Below are 15,286 nucleotides of genomic sequence, written 5' to 3'. Positions count from 1 at the left end.
GTACTGCAAGCTACAGCCAGCCAGTGTGGTATACTGGATGGAGTGCTGGACTAGTATCTGGAAGATCCAGGTTCAAATCCCCATTCTGCCATGAAACGTGCTTGGTGACCTTGGGCCAGTCACATATGTTCAGCCAAATCAGCGTGGTGTAATGGTTAAGAGCAGTGGTTTGGAATGGTAGACTCTAATCTGGAGAACTGGGTTTGTTTCCCCACTCCTACACACGAAGCCTGCTGGGTGACCTTGGGCTAAACACAGCTCTCTTAGAACTCTCTCAGCCCCACCTACCTCACAAGGTGCCTGTTGTGGGGAGGGGAAGGGAAGGTGATTATAAGCTGATTTGATTCTCCTTAAAAAGGTAGAGAAAATCAGCATATTAAAACCAACTCTTCTTCTAACCTAGCTCACTGAGTTGCTGTAAGAATACAGTACAGAAGAGAAAATATATGCTATCCTGAACTTCTTGGAGGAACCATGCAACATAATTTGCTAGAGAGACAAGAGATCCTTTTAAGTGAAACTGTTCTTTAAGACATATATGGGAAGAAAGTGCCATTAGTCTTAGAAAGTAGAAGCATGGGTTTCCCAGAAATGTAAGAGGCTGAGAAAACTAGACAAGAGGTCTCCCAACCTCCAAGCATTTTTAAAAATTTAATTGAAAGGCATGTAGGCACCCAATTCAAATCAGGCCTACAGTGTGCAGGGAGGGGAGTTTAAGAGTTCTCTCTTCCATTTTCCTAACTTGAAAGGCTCTATTTACTCCACTGGAGTAAGAGTATGGTATCTGTATCCATATGGTTCCTTAATGGGGCAGATAGCAATTCATCTAGGGTCACTGTAGGCTGGGAAAATGGCACAAGACTTGACATCCCACCCCCTTCTGCAGTGCATCAGATAACTGGATTTCAAAATTTGCTGGGAGCTTCAGACCTGGAACTCCCAGTGCCTCATCTGTTTTGATCATAAAAGATGTTCTGAGAACTATTTGATCACTTCAATCTCTGTTTCACCAGGATAACCATATTTGTTAAAAAAAAAAAAGACATAGTGTGCTTGCTACATAATAAACACTTCCTTTTCATCTAATTTTGGTTTTAAAATCCCAGGTGACATGATGAAAACAATTGAACTTCAAGAAAAAGTCATTATCAGCGAAGACTGGATTGAAGAGGCAGAAAAGAAGCTCCTGAAACACTTTCATGCCGTCCAAAAAAACATTTTGCATCTGATCAAGATGTGTTACCCAATCTTACAAGAGAGAGAGAGGATGAGACGAAAGTCAGGTATGTAACCATGAACAAGAGGCTGGAGGCAAAAGAGTTTGTGCCACCTGCAAACCGTGGCTTCCTGGTAGGAAAAATCCAGTTGCAGATAAAATAATAAGCTTTTGGAAAGTCAGGCTAAGGAGGCCTTTCTCCTGGGCAATTAGTGCAGTATCAGAATTTATGAAACAGCAGGCAGGCCTTGGTAAGGGAATATGGTCAATCGTTAGGAAAGGAGCAAGCCTTATTTAGTTTCTGTATATCCTGATCATATTTTAAAGTACTACTCATTTTACTGTCAGTGCAATACTGCCAGCTCTGTGCCCTTCCTAATAATTTATGATTTGGGGGACCCTACTACTGAGAAGTTTTTTGCCATCACCAATTATATATTTCGGATCTTTTGAAGTATACTGGGAACCTTTTCTCCCAACCTTCTAGTCTGATCAGCTCATACTCCCTCAGGGAATAGAGAAGTATAATTGCTACAAAACTGGGGAGGATCTTTTAGAGTTTTCTTGCTTTATAAGGAGGCTTACTTGTGACAATCCCTGGTCCAGTAGCTCTTTACTTCCCAACTAAGGATGTATCTGCACAACAAGGATTTTCCAGTTTCCTTCCATTTTCACTGTGAATTCAGAAGCATTTGCAGCAGCAATGGAACCCCCGCATGGTATTTCCCCCTGCTTTCTGGTGCTACCAGAGGGCTTAAAAAAACCCCAACAGTAATTGACATATCAATATAGTTTTAAAGTACAGCAATATGCCAATCAATGATATTAAGCTATAGTGATATGTCAACTACCAAATGTCATTGACACAATGCTGCAGCTTAAAAATCAGTGATTGGCATGTCACTATTGCTTATCCTTATAGCAATATGTTATTTATCTTTTTTTCTTTTCTTTTTTGGAAAACTGAAAAAAAAAGCTGTCCAGTGGCTTGGGGAAGAATGGCAGCAGTGAAGGACTGAGTAGAGATGTGAAGGCCTGGAAAAACGAAGGGGGTGGCAAGTCCCCCTTTTTCTGTGGACTTTTCCCTGTTTTTTTCAATGAAAAATTGGGAAATTTGGGGGAGTACTGGAAAAATCCTCTTATGAAATATCTCTGAAAAAAACCCACCTTGTCTGACAAAGCATTTAACCCATTCCAAGTGTATGGAATAAAAAAGTCTGAGGATTTTTTCTATTTTCCATCAACATTTTCTAGATTTTTTTTAAAAATGTAAATAGTTTTCGCAACATGCTATAATGTGTTTCATTATAGCACATTGTTTAAAAGTTCTATTTTTTCAATGTTAAAAATTCAATGTTATAAAATTTAGTATTATAAAATTTAGTCCTACCAATTATGACTGTAAAATTTTCTGCCCAAATAATATATTTCCTTTTGCATAGTGCAGAATGTGTTCTCTACTTTAAACTTTATTTTTTCCTACCTTCTCAGATGTCAAAAATTAAAGATATATGTGTGATAGTAGCATGGGGGTGCAGCAGTTTGCATTTCTTTCTCAAGTAATGGGTACTTGAAATTTTTCTTATAGAAAGTGAAGATATATACTTTTAAATTCCAAAGATATGCTAATAGTACAATTTTATATTCTAAGTTGTAAAGTATGCATTTTATATATAGTTTAATCAGTAAAAGTTTAGATTTGATAACAAAACAAGTACTACATATATTTCCACTTCTCCCAAAATCTAATTTTCTCTCATTGTCACAGCTGTCAGAGTTGGCATATTTAAAGCCTGGAGAGACAAAGTGGCAGCGAAGCCTGACTTAGCAGAGCCCTTGACAGCAGCGCAGATGGTAGAAGATGAAGTCCTTACTTACGCTCGTACTAACGAAGTTACCGAAATGATACTGGAACTTGCCGATCTTTCATTCTTCAACAAAGGAGAGGTTAATGCTATCAGATATATTGCAGCCTTGGTGGCAAACCTGACAAAAGCCTTTGGACTTCTCACTAGGCAGTGCCGCAGCCTAAAAATCAAGTTGGAAGTGGGAGCAGAAGACAGAAGGCAAGACCCTAAAGTTACAAGCCTGCAGAGGGAATTGCGAATGATCATAGAGAAGAAGGCAGCATTGGAACTCCAAATCCACAACGCTGAAGAAAGATGCAAGGTACTCCTCACCACCAATGAAGCTATGCAAAGGGAGCTGCAGAGTGCACATGAGAGAGCACAGATGAAAAAACCCTTCAGCAGGTCTTCTTTAAGCAAGGTTCCTGAAGAGAAAGCAAAGCCGGAAGCGGATGATCAAAAAGATGTGAGCAAGACAAAACCTGTAAAACAACTTCAACCATCAGCTATGCCTGGTATGGAAACGGAAGAACCTTCAAGCTTGGAGACGAGGAAGCTGAAATATGAGTCAGAAGATGGTGACACTAAAAAGCTGGAATCAGTTGTTTCCCCAACACAATTTCAGACCCCCCTTACTCAGGATAGCCAAATTAAGAGGGTCATGAAGGTTCAAGAGAAGGAGACAACACCACAGAAAGAACCACAAAAGTCAACAGAAGAAACAGCCCCTCTTGAAAAAAAATCATATTTGGAGTTTCCTATAGAAAAATTACAAAAATCCCAATTAGCAACAGCCACAATTGTCACAGATAGCAATTTATCCCAGTCATCTGGAACAGGTTTTCAAGACAGCATTCAGGAAATAACTTCTGAAAGGGAATCATCACCACAGTCTTTAGCAGAAAGTGTCCCCACCCCCAAAACCAAAGAGGACATCAAGTTGTCTGCAGATAAACTATTGCCAATACCTCCGACAGAGAAAGCTCAACCTTCAAGCATCCTGTGGGATGGGCAACCTCCTGAACAAAAGCTGTCACTAAAACAATCAGTGGAGAAGGTTGTACATGCCATCAGATCCCAAAAGCGTGTTAAATTCCTACAAGAAATGTCAGCTCAGACACCCTTGACAGCTCCAGATAGCGGTGAGAAGTTGGATACAGAATTTCCAGAGGGAAGTCCATCCCAAAAATCCTTAATGGGAATAGCTGAAGACATCGAATCTGAGAGTCAGGATGCTGGCAAGATGCAGATACAGAAGCAGCAAGTTGGCAGTTTCATAGAAAAAAAAGAAATTAAGGACCCTAGAAGTATACTGGTGGAGAGCCCAACAGACATCAGTGAAAGAGGAGCTGAGAAAAGAAGGCAGGCAAAGATTATAAGTGATGTCATCCATGACTTAGGTATACAGCTGCAAGAGATTGCTAGGGAGAAAGGTGGTGTGATAGACGAAAAGACTATCAAAGAACTTTTTGGGGTATTAGACATAACCTCTGAAGAGGATACATCAGGACATACACCTGGAAGCCTCCCTGCAGACAAGCTTACCAAAGCACCCATACTAAAAAGGCTTGAACTGTATGCTTCTGCAAGTGAACAATTATCTAAATCTAGAGAAAGCATTGATGAAGCATCCTCTGGCCAGGACATGAAGTCTGCATTGCAAGAGTTTCAGGCATCCATCCTAGCTTGCATAGAGGACAAACTGGAGAAGCTAAAGAAGTTTTCCTCAGACAGCTTGAAGGAATCTAAGAAATCTAAACCTACCAACCCACAAGTCCAACATCTCTATCAGGAAATAGATAGAAAACTGGATGAATGCTTCTCTGCGATGAAACACAAATACAGAGGTGCCATAATAAGGCGGAGGATCTCAAGCCAAGGGAGTGAGGAAAAGGAAAAGGAAACTAAACTTCAGTCTCCCTTTGACTCTCCCTCTGTGTCATCCCAAGAATCCTCAGTCAGTTCTCTGAGTCTTCCTGAAGAAGGAGGAGAACAACCCATGGCCCCCAAACACCGCAAGCTATCAAAGCAGCGCCTGGAACAATTGAGAAAAGTCCAAGCAGCATCGCAGGATCAACAAAAGCAGCAAAGGAAGAGAGAAGGCTCATCCAAGTATCCCCATCCCAAGGAGGAAAAGCTGTTTCACCTACCTGAAGTGGTTCTGTGGGTCCAGGATGAGAAAAGTCAAGGAAAAGAGCTTCAACAGACTGAGACGCAGAGTTCACTGGAGTCAGAATCAGAACAGGGGCATTGTCTCCTGCGCCTACAAGAGCGGCTGGAGTGGGAAAAAGAGAGGCTGCAGGAGGAACAATTGCGGCTGCAGGAGGAACGCCTGAGGCTGGACGAGGAAGTGCAAAGCCTGGAGCACTGGCAGCACTTATTTGAGATGCAGCAGGAACAGTGGGAACAGCAGCAGCACCAGCAGCAGGAGCAAGAGTGGCACTGGAATGCCCAGCTTGAGCACTGGCAGCAGCTGAAGCAGGACCACGAAGCGCAGCAGCAATACTGGTGGCTGCAGGAGAAGCAACACCAGGAGCGGCTGCACCAAATGCAGGAGGAGCTGCAGAAAATGCAACAGCAGTACGAGGAGCAACTCTTGCTACAGAAGGAGCAGACAGAAGAAAAGGGGCGCTGGGAGCAGTTGCATGCCTGGCGCAAGGAGCAGCTGCAGGCCTGGCAGGAGGAGGAGGAGGAGCAGGAGAAGCAGCGAAGCCAGTGGGAACAGCAGCTGGCAGACCATGAGAAGCAGCTCAGGGCCTGGCAGCAAGAAAAGGCAGTGCAGGAGGTGCAGTACAAGAACTGGCAGGAGGAGCAGCAGCAGCAGCTGCAAGAACAGGAGCGCCTCTGGAAGCAACGTTGTCAACAACTGCAGCAGCGTTGGCGGCAGCAGGTGCAACGGCATCAGATCCAGCAGAGCAAGCGACAGACCCAGCAGCAGAAGGTGCAGGAGAGGCAGAGGCAGATACAGAATGAAGAGAAGATCCTGGCTCCCAAGCTCAAAATGCTGAGGACCAGAGGTCAGGGGGAGTTGGCCAAGGAGGTACAACGGCAGGAATTCAGGGAATCTTCACCCATCAAACTGGAGCCTCCAACCCACAAAGTTCTACTAGTTCCTACTGCCCACACGGATGATCTCCTTCCTGCTACCCGCAAAGCTGGCCCACTTCCTACTACCCCTCAGCTTAGCCCTGAACCTAGTGGTATATATTTAGATTCCTTTGACCTAGACAGCACTTTGTTTCCTAAACTGTTTCCCTCAGATGATGGTTTTCCTGCCCCTAGCATCACTGAGAAGCGTTACTCACTAAATGTGGAAGCTCAGAGGAAAAACCTGGAGCTGCTGGAAGAAGCTAACCAGAAGACTGGACTTGCCTCAGACGTGTATATCAAAGCCAAAGACATAATTACTCAAGTGTTACACAGCAATGTGGAAAGGCTTGCCTTGCTCTTCCAGAAATACATCGCTTTCCGTCGCCTCCAGGCAATCAGGTAAGAAAAAAGTAACGTATTAATCTCCTGTGAACCAGAGCATCCTGGAAGCACACCACCCAGGCACTTATTTTTAATGCACTGCTACCAGATTAAATTGATGGACTATGATGGAAGGGATTTAAAACCATCCAGTGAGATTTTGCCAAATTACACTACAGTTATCATCTGCAAAGGAATGCATCCTGAACTCTGTTGTGTTAACTTTTTGATCAGTTTGAATGTTTTCCCCCTATAAAATATAAGAAATACTATTAAGTACTAAGTAGAATTATGAAAAGGAAAGTGGCTCCCTGGGCTTACCCACAAAGTGGAAAGTTCTAGAACTGGTCTCTTTTATTTCCCTGACAGCACTGGAATATAATGATGTAAGAGATAATATTATACCATAATAGCGATATGCTAACTTATAGAACTTCCCCTCTTCCCTCCAGTAATACCTTCTGATCTCAGGAAAGTTGATTCCTTGGTTTGCAGAACCTGCAAAGAATAACAGAAACATTGGTTGCACCTAGGAACAGAACAAAATTTCACCAATGGAACACTGAGAGAAGAGCCAGGAAGGATATAATGAGTTGGGAAATTCCTGGAGATTTGGTGGTGGAGCTTGGGGAGAGCATGGTTTGGAGTGGGACCTCAGTGGGTTATAATGCCATAAACACCACCTTCCAAAACAGCCATTTTCCAGTGGAACTGATCACTTGTAATTCAGAGAGGTGTCCAGGCCCCGCCTGGAGATTGGCAACTCTACACTGACTTCAAGGGCTGTTACTCTACAGTGGTCCCATAATCTTGGGGGTCAATTTTTCAGGGGCAGAAGGTACTATTGGTGAAAGAAGAAAGCAGGGAAGAGCCATAACCAGGATGGATCTGCTGATGGATCTCTGGATTCAACCCATATCTATTTATTTTTTAAATATACAAGCAGAGCAATTTAGGAATGACAACTACTAAAGCAGGCAGCACAACAACTTACTTATTTCAGATAATTATGCCCACCTTTCTCCCTGAAAAGAGGTCCAAGGTGGATTACAAAATAATAGCTGCCTAAACATACAAAAATGAGCCCCATGGCGCAGAGTGGTAAGATGCAGTACTGCAGTTCAAGCTCTGCTCACAACCTGAGTTCAATCCCAACGGGAGTCAGTTTCAGGTAGCTAGCTCAAGGTTGACTCAGCCTTCCATCCTTCCGAGGTCGGTAAAATGAGGACCCAGCTTGCTGGGGGTAAAGGGAAGATGACTGGGGAAGGCACTGGCAAACCACCCCATAAACACAGTCTGCCTCGTAAACTTCGGGATGTGATGTCATCCCATGGGTCAGGAATGAACCCGTGCTTGCACAGGGGACCTTTACCTTTTTAAACATACAAAAAACAACTTTAAAAATCCACAAACCACTTAACCAAACAGCAAAGGAGAGTGCATATTACATGCGTTCACGTGTAACAAAAGCCTAATAATTGCTCTTCTTAGAGAAAGCAGCTTCAGGAGACAACAACTTGGAAAGCAAAGGTTGTCAGGGAGGAGTGCTTAACCATTTTCCTGTCCATCACTTCTCTTTTCCTAATGGTCTTCCATATGGTGTTTCCTCCTGCAGGGTTTCCTACAGTTGTTGTATTTATTTTTTCTTCAAGGAAAAGGCAGTCATTGTGCTTACCCCCTTTTGTGACAATACATCTTTTTTTACTAAAAAAGTAAAGTAGTACTACACGTGACATGAATTTTTTAAGATATAGAATTTTGAACTGAACTGAACTGCTTGAAACTAAGCAACACCCAAAGGAACCAGCATTACGGTCTGAACCCACAAACACTTAGTCAGAAATCTATCCCACTGATTTCAGTGGGATTTGATTTCTAGTGAGTATACTTAGGATGGGAGCCTTGATGGCAGCCTGTTTAGCCTCATAAATAAATAGAATTCTTTACTGCTGTCTCCATAGAGAACTCATTACAAAACTGTCAACTAAGGCCTTTTCCACACAGTAACACTTCCCCATGGAAGTCTCAGTGTTGGGGCCACTGCCAATGCAATGGAGCAGCAACAAGCCTTCCAGATGGCAGCTTTCCCCACATTTTCCCTCCCCTAGTCCCCATGGCAGCCACACACACACACACCCCACACACATACTTCCCAATGTTTTTGAAAAAGGGGTAACGGACACACCAATATAACAATATATCAATATGCCAACACAGGAAACTGTGTGGATGGGACTGGGAAAATCCAAATTTCCTAACGTACATGGCAGCCAGCCTAGCTTTACTGTGATCTATCAAAAAGCATTGATCTGGAAAGACTGCAGAAAAGTCAAAAAAATCCAGGTGGTGCACAGATGCAGCCAAAACTATGGGGAAGAAAGGGGGGCACTTCCCAACAGCATCGAACCCACAGCAAATCACTGTGAGGGTTCCCAACCTTCCTGTGCAAACTCCATAAAATCACTTGCTCAGACTGTCATGCAGAAACAAGGAACTTTATTGGAAGCTTCAGGTAGTACAGGCCTTACACTGGTAAAGTTGCAAGTGAATACGGTTTCATAAAGACAGAATTATAACCCCTACAGGGAAGCAGATGTCAAACGTATGTTATGGGAATCTACGAGATAATTGTGCATGGTACAAAACATCAAAGAACTCAGAGCTTGTTAGTACTATCTACCCACCAAGGCCACAGTGGTGGAAGGGAGTCAGTGAGAGCAAGGGAGGGACGTGGGAAGAGGGAAGAGACATTCCAACCTGGGGCCCGTCAGACGCTGCGCCTGAACCAAGGAAAGTCAAGAGGCCTGGACTGCTTTTACGAGTCCAGGGAGGGGGGGGGGAAACATACACGGCAAAGGCCTACCCAAAGCAAGGTGTACAGACCCTCACATTCTGCCCCCCTTAAGGCCCCCCTCCCCCGAGTCCGGGCGGACGAGGCTTGTCCGGATAGGCAGAGTGAAACTCTCGAACCAGGCGGGGAGCCGCCACATGGGGAGCAGCCACCCACTCATCCTGGGCGGACCCCAGGTGCTTCCAGCAGACCAAATAGAACAGTTTTCCCTTTTTCAGCTTAGAGTCCAACACTTTAGAAACTTCAAGATGCGATTCCCCTCCCACTACTGTAGGAACTTCGGACTTAGGGAGGGGGTGGAACTGAGGGGCAGCGACGTACGGTTTAAGTAGGCTGATGTGGAACACCGGATGCACCCCTCGAAGAGACTTGGGAAGTTCCAACTCTACCGTGACGTCATTGATCACCCGGGTGATGGGGAAAGGACCTACATACTTGTCACTAAGCTTTTTGCAAGGCCGAAGTGAACGTAGGTTCTTTGTGGAAAGGTAAACCTGCCCTCCTACCTTGAGTTCCCACCCCGGAGACCGATGTTTATCAGCCTGGTCTTTGTACTTGCGCTTGGCCCTTTCCAGGTTTTTCTGCAGCCAGGGCCAAGTGGTCTGCACTACTTGTACCCAATCCTGGACCTCCTGCACCCCTTCAAGTTCAGGAGTGATGTTAGGAGAACCAAAGGGCCCAAAGTCCTTTCCATAAACCACGTGAAAAGGACTGAAACCTGTGGAGGAATGGGGGGCATTATTGTAGGCATATTCAGCAAAAGGCAGTAGGTCTACCCAATCGTCCTGGTGGTAATTGACATAACACCTTAGATAGCATTCTACTACAGCATTGACACGTTCGGTCTGACCATCGGTCTGGGGGTGGTAGGCCGAAGAGAGTCCTTGCTCTTCCACCCCCATGACTTTCAGGAAAGCCCTCCAGAATTTGGCTACGAACTGGGCCCCTCTGTCGGAGAGGACCTTCCTCGGGATCGAATGATGCTTCACCACGTGATTAATAAACAGTTTAGCCAACTTCTGGGCCGATGGTAGCCCCGCACAAGGAACAAAATGAACCTGTTTAGAGAATAAGTCTGTTATCACCCACAGTACAGTTTTTCCCCGACTTGGGGGCAAATCCGTGATAAAATCCATGGCGATCACTTCCCAGGGCATGGTTGGGGTCTCCAGAGGCTTTAAGAGTCCCCTTCTCGTATGCGGACTCGGTGGTAAGCCTCCACCAAGTCCAATTTGGTGAAGATTCGGCCCTCTTTCAATTGTGCGAGAAGGTCTGGAATGAGAGGGAACAAATGTATCACGAGATCTGAACCAGAGTTCCCATCTGGACTATTATGATGGATGAGGAAAGTCTGAGATTCTCTAACAGTGAAACAAAACGGAGAATCTATTGATTACCTCTTGAACTATTTCCTTTGGAACAAAACTAATAAATCAGTTAAAACTGTGCACCAGTGGTGGGGAGAGGGAACAGACCCATCACTCTCCAAGCAGTTAAAAGCAGCTCTCCATCCCTCCTCCAGTGCTGCTGTAACCACTTTCTTCTCCTTCCCTTTAAAGCTACCACAGCAGCTTCTCTCCTCTTTGTCTGATCAGAAGGGGGAAATGGCATACAATTGTGATGTATTTTTAAAAATTACGTGCCAGTTAAATCACTACACTTTAATTGTTTTAAACTTTATTTTCAGCAACAGAAGCATTTATTCAGTGTTGTCACTCTTACTCCCAACTCCCCCATCTCAATTTGCAGGCAAATCTTAACTGCACAGTTAGATGCTGCCAAAGATGACAAGGATGGTGCTAAAGTGCAAAAATTGTACAGATTTGTGGAGAGGTTGGATGCTTACCAGGTAAAGGTTCTGGAGAACTGGAGAACTGGCCAGAGGGCTGTGGAGAAGAAGCGTCAGCACAACATTGAAAATATGATTGATCTGTTTGCTCAGGTAAGCTTTTGGGGTGAATTCATATCTCCAAGCAGGTGTATGTGTTAGTTTGACTTTAGTTTCACTAAAGTAAAACTGCAGAGTAACCTTTCCACTCCTGAACCATATTATGAAGCAGAAGTCACTGTGTAAGCTGACACCAGAGAGACGTTTGGTCAATAATTGGTTGTTATGATTTCATTAATCTCTCTCTCTCTCTCTCTCTCTCTCTCACACACACACACACACACACAGCTGCCTTATATTGAATCAGACCATTGGTCCATCAAGGTCAGTACTATAAACTCAGAGTGGCAGTAGCTCTTCAGGGTTTCAGGCCAAGGTCTTCCACATCTACTACCTGGTCCTTTCAACTGGAGATGCCAGGGATTGAACATGGGACCTTCTGCATGCCACTGTAATCCCCCATCGATTATATGGAATTCCAGTGTGGATTCAGGCTTTTAACAAGGAGGTTGAAAGATTTAACTCAGTTTTTTTACATCGCATTCTTGGTATTCCCAATTCAGTTGGCTACCTCACACTATGTGCCGAATTGGGTCTTCATCTTTTGGAAACTAGAGCCTGGCTTTTGACCATTAGATACTGGCTGCACCTCCATTTCCAAATTCCTTCCAACAGTCCCATAGCCAGTCTACTTACTGACCCATATACTTCTAAATGGTCTCATTTGATATTACAAAAAATCCACTCCATAGGTATTGATTTGGAGGCCATGGCCAACTCTGGAGAAACCCACATCCTCCGGGTGATTTGAAGGAGGATCTGGGATATTGAACAACAAATAATAATTGCTGGAGCAAACAAGACCTGTTCACCATGTGCTTTTGGCCTCACTTACACACAGATGGTCTTGGCCCAGTATTTTTCAAATTTAGTTTTCCCCCAGCAGCATAGGGCCTTCATGTTGGCCAGGCTGAATATATTTCCTTCACCTATGGTTAGTGGCAGATATAAGAAAGTACCACACGAGAAAAGGTTTTGTAGTTGTCATCTTAAAGAACCTGACTCTGTCCATCATATCCTCTTGTGTTGTCCATTTTTTACTCATCAGCGTTTACAATTAATTAACCCTCACCTCCAAGTTCCAAAAACTTCAGCAGACAAGAGTATCAAATTGTTACTGATGGATAAATCCCCGGAAGTTACCAAGCATGTCGCTGAATTTCTTGCAATTGTCATAAAGACAAAGAGAGAGAGAGAGATGGTTTAGGGCAAGAATGACGACCATAGAGATGTAATAAAAGTTAAATGTGGAAGAGCTTCTGCTTTGCATGCAAAGCAGAAGCTCTTCCACATTTAACTCTATTACATTTTTATCCCATCTTGCCTCCAAAGAGCGCAGGACAGCATGCATGATCTTCCCTATATCTGATTAGATCAGCTGGCCTCCCCTCCCTTCTCCCCTTCCTTGCTCCTTCCCTCTCTTGTTCCTTTCTCCCCTTCCGCTTGATTCTTTTATTCCACCTGACTCTACCCTCTGGGAGACCCAGGAATTTTCGAATAACCGCTGGTCTCCAGGTCCATCTTTGACCACCCTCACCACCGAGGGCTCTTCTCTTTCTATTATTTGTAGATAGGGTGCCATTTTATTGGGTTAAACTGGAAATAATGGTTTTAAATTTAATGTTTTAATTTTATATTTATATTTATATTGAATTGTAAATTATTGTTGGAAGCCCCCTTGAGCCTGACTTGGCTGGGGGAGAGCGGGGTATAAATGGAATTTTTAAAAAAACTATAACCCTGTGAGGTAAGCTGGGCCTGCTATGAACTCTTAGTCTAAGGTAACCCCATGAACTTGGTGGCTGAACAGGGATTTGAAACTGGCTGTCTCTAGTCCTAGGATGACATTCTAATGGTTACACTACACTGATTTTTATACTGGCCCCCACTCCACCTGATGGTTCCTCTCTAGGCCTGGACAATTAATTAAGTTAGGCAAGTAACAGCTCTTTCTCTCTGCCATTCTTCCAGCTTCGCCTGAGCTACCAACTCCAGCTCAGCACCCCCTGCCCTCTGATGACCAAAGCAGCAGGAATCCCAAAGGAGACCCACCCCATGCCTCACATTGGACCTGTTTACATGAGACCCAAAGTATACCGAAGCCCCCTGTTTGCTGTGAAGAAACCTATTGCATTCTCAGCTATCATCAGGTACAGGTACCGGAAATAGGGACAATCAATGGGTACAGTATAACTGGAAATAGGGACAATCAATGGGTCTTTAACTAATCAAAAAAAGAAGCACATCCCTTTCTTTAATCTCATAATTATAATTAATTCAAGTTGAAAAATTAAGGACACTTGTTAATATTCAGGAGCATTTGGAACTGGCCATTATCCTAGTACCTGGCTGTCTGGTTTAGAGTTCAAAAAAGAGAAGAAGAAAATAATAAAGCAGTGACAAGGAGGTAAATGGCAAAAATGTTCTCCAATCAGCACAGCCATACAGAGATCTTTCTGCTAATAAGGGCAGTGCTGAGAGCTCTGTCTTCCAAAGTACATCAATCACATTGCTGGCTCACTGGCTTGGAGAAAGGTTTTGATTTGTTTCAGTTTACATGAAACGATTCCTCCCAGCCAGCTAGGTACAAAAGTAAATATTTTGCTGTATATGCTGGCATACAGACAGGCAGTGGTGCTAAGAGATGGAGACAGTTGAAGGGCAGCATCTGCCATTAGCCAGAGGAAGGCAAACATTTGCTTACATAAATCAGCATAAAGATAGCCAGTCCAGCAGACTGAGGAAGAAGAAGAAGAGTTGGTTTTTATATGCCAACTTTCTCTACCACTTAAGGGAGACTCAAACCGGCTTACAATCACCTTCCCTTCCCGTCCCCACAGCAGACACCCTGTGAGGTGGGTGGGGCTGAGAGAGCTCTAACAGAGCTGTAACTTGCCCAAGGTCACCCAGCTGGCTTCGTGTGTAGGAATGGGGAAACCAATCCAGTTCACCAGATTAGCCTCCGCCGCTCACGTGGAGGAGTGGAGAATCAAACCTGGTTCTCCAGATCAGAGTCCACCGCTCCAAACCACCGCTCTTAACCACCACACCACGCTGGTGTGTGGATAAATGTAGAAGATGTAGACAAATTCCACACTGTGTCTACCACATGCTATCCGAATTTAAATATTCTAGTTGGTTAAACCATATAGCCTATCTGCTGGCTAGATTAAATGTTCTCCCTTTTGCCATGCTGCATGGGAGATATAATAAAGTCCCCTTTGCAGACAGGGTATGTCCATGTGGGGAGGGTAAAATTGAATCAGTCCCCCGCGTCTTAATCAACTGTCCTCTGTATGCTGGAGGTCATTTTCAATTACAAGACCCAATCTTTGCAGACAGAGAATGGCTACCTGTAAGCATCAAGGCCTCCCTCCTTATGAACACGCAGGATCCACTAATAATTGATGTGGTGGCAAGATTTTTACTGAGGGCAATTAAAGTGCGTGAAAGCTTGTGCAACTCATTAGGCAATTTTAGGGCTGTGAAGTGAGTAACTTCTAACGCACTTAAACCTGTTTTAGTATTAATTTTATGGAGGTGGTTCTAAACTGTTTTTATCATGTTTATATAGATGCTAGTGTTTGTATAACTAATGCCAATAAAGGCTTCATATTCGCAAATTCCATGCTGCCAGAGGAAAGGGCAGTGTATGTGTTGACAGAGTAATTAACACACCAAAGGTGCACAACCTGATTAAAGTGTAGATAAAGCTTTATTCAGGAACTAACATTCATTCTCTCTCTCTCTCTCTCTCTCTCTCACACACACACACACACATATATTATACATTAGGGCCAAGGAATGGATCATTTGTAACCGACCAAAAACGCTGGAAGAAGCTATGGCGGGCGTAGAGCTGCTTCTGAGCCCCATGTGAAGCTGAGAAGTAGCGTCGGGTGCCTGAGCAGAGCTACTAGTGGGCCTTGGCTCCACATGGGGCCTGGAGATGG

The 15,286-nt window shown here is 44.0% G+C and overlaps 1 protein-coding gene across 1 annotated transcript in view; it reads left to right on the top strand.

Moving 5' to 3' along the window:
* FAM186A (family with sequence similarity 186 member A) overlaps positions 1-13,502 on the top strand; it is a 59,034-nt gene extending 45,532 nt beyond the window's left edge. The window contains exons 4-9 of the mRNA XM_056848954.1: positions 1,107-1,283; positions 2,985-3,641; positions 5,013-6,080; positions 6,324-6,552; positions 11,135-11,327; positions 13,305-13,502. Of these exons, the coding sequence (XP_056704932.1) occupies positions 1,107-1,283; positions 2,985-3,641; positions 5,013-6,080; positions 6,324-6,552; positions 11,135-11,327; positions 13,305-13,502 (2,522 nt within the window). The remainder of the gene's footprint in view (positions 1-1,106; positions 1,284-2,984; positions 3,642-5,012; positions 6,081-6,323; positions 6,553-11,134; positions 11,328-13,304) is intronic.
* The last annotated feature ends 1,784 nt before the right edge of the window (positions 13,503-15,286 follow it).

This window comes from Euleptes europaea, chromosome 1 (assembly GCF_029931775.1).
Source record: "Euleptes europaea isolate rEulEur1 chromosome 1, rEulEur1.hap1, whole genome shotgun sequence".
Lineage (NCBI taxonomy): Eukaryota > Metazoa > Chordata > Lepidosauria > Squamata > Sphaerodactylidae > Euleptes > Euleptes europaea.
The sequence above is the reverse complement of the archived record's forward strand: the minus strand, read 5'-3'. Positions and strand labels throughout refer to the sequence as shown.